This window comes from Pagrus pagrus (assembly GCF_965226575.1).
Source record: "Pagrus pagrus genome assembly, chromosome: 1".
In the NCBI taxonomy this organism is placed as follows: Eukaryota; Metazoa; Chordata; class Actinopteri; order Spariformes; family Sparidae; genus Pagrus; species Pagrus pagrus.
Window position 1 is genome coordinate 33,004,305 of NC_140185.1, and position 5,001 is coordinate 33,009,305.

Sequence of the window (5,001 nt, forward strand, 5' to 3'; positions counted from 1 at the left end):
TTAGTCTTCATTAACGGTGTAATGCGCCTATCATCAAGCTGTCTCTCTGAAGTCAAGTGGCTGCATGCGAGCTGTTTGATGTCTCAAATTAAAGAATGAAATGACTCCGGCTCGCCCTGCCACCAAGAGCCCCACAAACACCTCAGACCCCCGGTGTAAGAAAACACAGCTCTCAGCCAGTGATGGAGCGATAAATGAAAAAAGGTGTGCGTAACCTTGTGATCCAGGGTCATTACAAGGCATGAGGAGTCACAGATACATTCATTATTAATTATTTTCAGGGGTTTTTGTGTGATATAAGCCTGTTTGATACTGGAAATTATGTTTTGTTTGCATATATGTGTAAATGTCATTTCAAAAAAGGTGTGCGTAAAATCAGAAAGTAAAACAGCTTTTAAACTTCACATTTAGATCCTTTTTTTTTTTTTAACCGATGTCCTCTTCTAGGTGAGTCTCCAAGTCTGCATCCACAAAAAAAATCAAAGTTGTTTTTTTTCTTTCTGCATCTGTGCGTAAAAAGAAGAAGAAGAAGAAGAAGAAAAAAGTTAATCAGTCACTGACGCCAAAATGCTCGCTGTTGTGCGGAGTGGCCAAAAAAAAAAAAAAAGTGAATTAACACAAAAAAATTATGGTAGGACAGACGCGAACAAAATAACAAATGAAATAGATTGGCGAGCCATAAAATGAGATTTGAAAACCCCATTCAAATAAGAGCTCCCGACGTCAGTGCACTTATCCGAGGGAGAGAGAGCGAGCATGAGAGCAAGAGAGAGAGAGAGAAGGAGGGAGGGAGGGAGGGAGGGAGAGAGAGAGAGAGAGAGAGAGAGAGAGAGTGAGTCTGTTTGGTGTATATGAGAGGGGTGAGATTTGAGAAATAGGAGGGGCTTCTAAACGACTAGAAATGTCAATCTGAGCAAGGGAGTCCCAATAATCTAAAGCAATCTGTAAGGACCTGACCTTAGTCCATCCAGATCAATAGGGAAGTGAGGGTGGAAAGAAGAAGAAGAGGAAGAAAATAAGGGGCGCAACCGGATCGTTTACACTGGCTGTTCCCGAGGAAATATAGACTTCCCTTGCTCGCACCTTTTGTCGCTCACATGCTCACACTGTAAAAGTGGATATCGAGGCAATTCCCTTGCTTTGTGTGACTGCAGCAGACTTTTCCCCCCTTTTCCTACCGCCATGTCTTTCCCGCAGCTGGGATATCAGTACATCCGACCGATATACCCGCCGGAGCGCCAGGGGATCGCCGGCAATGCCCGGTCCGGGACAGAGCTCAGTCCGTCCGGCGCGCTCTCCAACGTCCTCTCCACTATGTATGGATCTCCTTTCGCCGCAGCAGCGCAGGGCTATGGAGCGTTTCTCCCCTACTCAAATGATATATCAATTTTCAATCAATTGGTGAGTCACTCCGCTCTTTTCTTAACTTTTTTTTTTATGTCAAGATTATGTGTTAAGAAATAAAGCGCACGGGGCCTTTGGGTAGAGCTTTCTCGGCACTTTTTTTGTTGTTTAGGAGTAAACTTTCAGAGCGCCGCGGTGGAGCTGGTTGTTGAATCGCTGGTGAAATTCAGTTTAAAGTGGTTAAAAAGAGGAACACGTTAACAAAAAGTGTGGTTTCCGGCTAATTGTCAGCACTTAATTTTCCCCGAAACTCGAAGCAAAAGAGTCAAGAGAATGATGCAAGGCGCGGTGGGGAGGTGTGGAACAAGCGTGTAAAAGTAAAGTCGCGTCCTTGTCGAGTGTTTTAAATGTATTTAAAATAGTTCCTTCTCCTTTTTTAGTTTTGAAGCTTGTGGGACATAAATAAGGAATTAAGTTGTTGTAAAAATACAGTATGCGTCCTGATTGTTTACACTTTAATAATGGCCTCATTATTGTTTTATTGCGTTAAACACGCACGCCATTCAGCGCGTAATGGTTGTGTTTGTCATGAAGAAGAATTACAAGCAAAGTATCCAGTGGAATTAATATTTTAAGTGTAATAAATCCGATCTGACTCTCTGATTCTTTGTCTTCACAGGGTGCTCAGTATGAACTGAAAGACAGTCCCGGTGTCCAGCACCCAGGGTTCGCCCACCACCACCCTGCTTTTTACCCATATGGCCAGTATCAGTTCGGTGACCCGTCCAGACCCAAAAACGCCACCAGGGAGAGCACCAGCACCCTGAAGGCCTGGCTCAGCGAGCACCGCAAGAACCCCTACCCAACCAAGGGCGAGAAGATCATGCTGGCCATCATCACCAAAATGACCCTCACCCAGGTGTCCACCTGGTTCGCCAACGCCAGGAGGAGGCTAAAGAAGGAGAACAAGATGACCTGGGCCCCCCGGAACCGCACCGACGAAGAGGGGAATGTTTACTCCAGCGATCACGAGGGGGAGGAGGGGGACAAGAGGGAGGACGAGGAGGAGATCGACCTGGAGAACATCGACACGGAAAATATTGAGAACAAGGACGACTTGGACGACCAGGACGACCTGCATTCAGATATTAAATTAGACGGGAGGAGTGACTCTGAGATTTCTGACGGCTATGAGGATTTACAAGGGCCCGACCAGAGGTTTCTAAAGGCGGTGGGCAAAGAGGGCAAAGACGTGGAGAGAGGAGGAGAGCACTTCCACAGCCACCACCACCACCACCACCACCACAACCATCACCACGCGTCTTTGGACACCAAAGCGTCCCAACCGAACGGGGACCAGCTCAAACTGAACCCGGTGTCCGTTAGCTCGCCGCCCTCAGAAAACAACCCTGCCCCAGCCCAAAAGCCAAAGATCTGGTCTTTGGCAGAGACAGCCACGGCCCCTGACAATCCGCGAAAATCGCCACAAATGAACGGCAGCAACTCCGCAGGGCCGGCCGCCCAGACCATAATCGCCCCTCACAGACTCATCTCTTCTTGTCCCGTTGGGAAAATCCAGAACTGGACGAACCGAGCCTTCTCGGCGCATCAGCTGGCTTTACTGAACTCAAATCATTATCTGGGACTGGCAAACCAGGCCACTGCCACCGGCCTGGCCCTCTACAGCAGCAGGCAAACGGAGGACAAGAGTCATAGTTCAGAGACTCCAGTCACAGGTACATGTCCCCGACACTGAGACGCGCATGTATAAAAAATGACTACAAAAAAAAACAAAGACACTAGTCCATTGCCCGTCATTCATTTCTTTATTATTTTAGACCTTCCCTTCGCCTCCTTTTTATTTGCCTGTTCATGCATTTTGTTTTCTCTCTCTTTAGGCCACACAGATGAACAGTGTTACAATGTTATAGCTTACAGAATACAGTGTGTGTGATGTGTGTGTGCGTGTGTGTGTGAGTGTGTGTGTGTGTGTGAGCATAATGAAAACCTCATCAGAAAGCATTTAAGAAGAAAAAACTAAACAAAAAGTTAAGATGTAGAATTGGGTGAAAACTGTTTCTTTATTTTTTCTGTGCCCCCCCTGATCCGGTGTCGTTACATCCCATGTGATATTAAGGCCCATGTGTTTTGTATTCAGTGGTTTTACATAAACTCCTCAACCCCATAAGTAGTTTTTTTGTTTTTTAAGACTAAATTTTACTGAAAGCCAGGATGGGGCTCTGATTACAGGCAGTGTAATGAATGCGTTTTTTTTTTAATTTTCATTGCCACATTTATTCAGAGAGATCTTAGTGCCTTGGATGCAGAGACAAAGTTGTTTTAAAAAACAAGCTTTCCACCCAGTTCAAAGATATAGTGAGGCTGTCAGTGAATGACATGTGGGGATTTTTTTTTTTTTTTCTGTTTGATGCCATATCACATTTTCTTTTTTTCTTTTTTTTTTTTCATCTAAACGCCATATTTACCCAAATTAGCTTTTTTTTTTACTCTTAAGATTTTTTTTTTGTTTTATCCCTGTGTGTGCGCGCTTGTGTTAATTTCGTCTAAGGCCCTATGTTACACTTTACTTGTTTGGTCATGCAAATGAGCTCAATGCAAATTCACCACAGGCTCGTGTTTTCTTTTTTTTTTGGTTTTTTTTTTTTAATGAAAGGCAATTGTCACTTTTTATATCACTTTGTGTTTTAGCTCTTCACGAGGCTATTATTAGTTTTTTTTTTCTAGATCACTCCATGTTTTTTTTGTTTTGTTTTTACCCCTGTGTATTTCAGGCCTCTTCCTCTTACGGCTCTCTCCTCTCCATAACCTCTCACTCATCCTCCTTTCTCTCTCTCCCCCCTTTTTATTTGAATATGGAATGTAAAATAAGAAATAATACATCTCTGTATACTTACATTGTAAGCATGTCCTGTGTAAAACTGCTAATGTAATAATGTATGAACCTGTAGTCTGTGAGTTTCCTTTTTCTTTTTTTTTCTTTTTTCTTTTTTGTAAGTTCTGTGAGGATTTGATGTTCAAATGTTTTGTATATAAAGTTAAGAATATGTACATACTTGTGAACCAAATTGTACAAGAAAGTCTATATTTTGGCTAATAAATGAACTGCTGCAACTTTAAAAAAAGAAAATGGTTGAGGTTTTTGCAACGAGGTTATTTTGACAGCTGCTTTCTGATGCTGGCTGCATGTTATTATTGTGCGTTGCAAGCTTGAGTTGCACTGCTGTATGTGTGTTAGTGGACAGCCTGAGGCGCAGACTTCATCCTTGCTGGTGATAAGTAAATATTCGAGAGAGGGGATTTATCACAGTGTTTTTTGTAGTGGAGGGACTTAAGGCTAATTAGCCCAGTATTGCGGGCATACATTTGGATATTAATGTTGTGGGATTATCCTTATAGAGGCGTAGCGGTCGCATTAAAATGAATAATTCTTTCATTAATTTTTCGGGCCCCATAAAGAGACTTTTTAGGTAATGAATTGCTTCAGCTGATCTCAAAGATTTTTTATTTTTTGTGGCTCTGGAAATGCAAAAGTCCCAGATCTCATCATGCTCGATTTGTAATGCTTTCGCTCTTCACATACATCACACACACTTTTCCTTCCCCAACACACGCCGCTGCTCTTTGGCTGTAATTGTA

General features: G+C 43.2%; 1 protein-coding gene across 1 annotated transcript; it reads left to right on the forward strand.

Annotated features, from left to right (window-relative positions):
* The first annotated feature begins 957 nt into the window (after positions 1 to 957).
* irx3a (iroquois homeobox 3a) lies at positions 958 to 4,480 on the forward strand. The gene is made up of 2 exons (XM_084347289.1): positions 958 to 1,401; positions 2,024 to 4,480. Exons 1-2 carry the CDS (start codon positions 1,183 to 1,185, stop codon positions 3,098 to 3,100), a joined length of 1,296 nt encoding a protein of 431 aa, XP_084203415.1. The 5' UTR covers positions 958 to 1,182; the 3' UTR covers positions 3,101 to 4,480.
* Positions 4,481 to 5,001: the final 521 nt, after the last annotated feature.

Coding starts and splice junctions, on each gene's coding strand:
- irx3a (XM_084347289.1), top strand. CDS start 1,183: ATGTCTTTCCCGCAGCTGGGATATCAGTACATCCGACCGATATACCCG. Junction 1,402..2,023: donor TATCAATTTTCAATCAATTG/GTGAGTCACTCC, acceptor TTGTCTTCACAG/GGTGCTCAGTATGAACTGAA.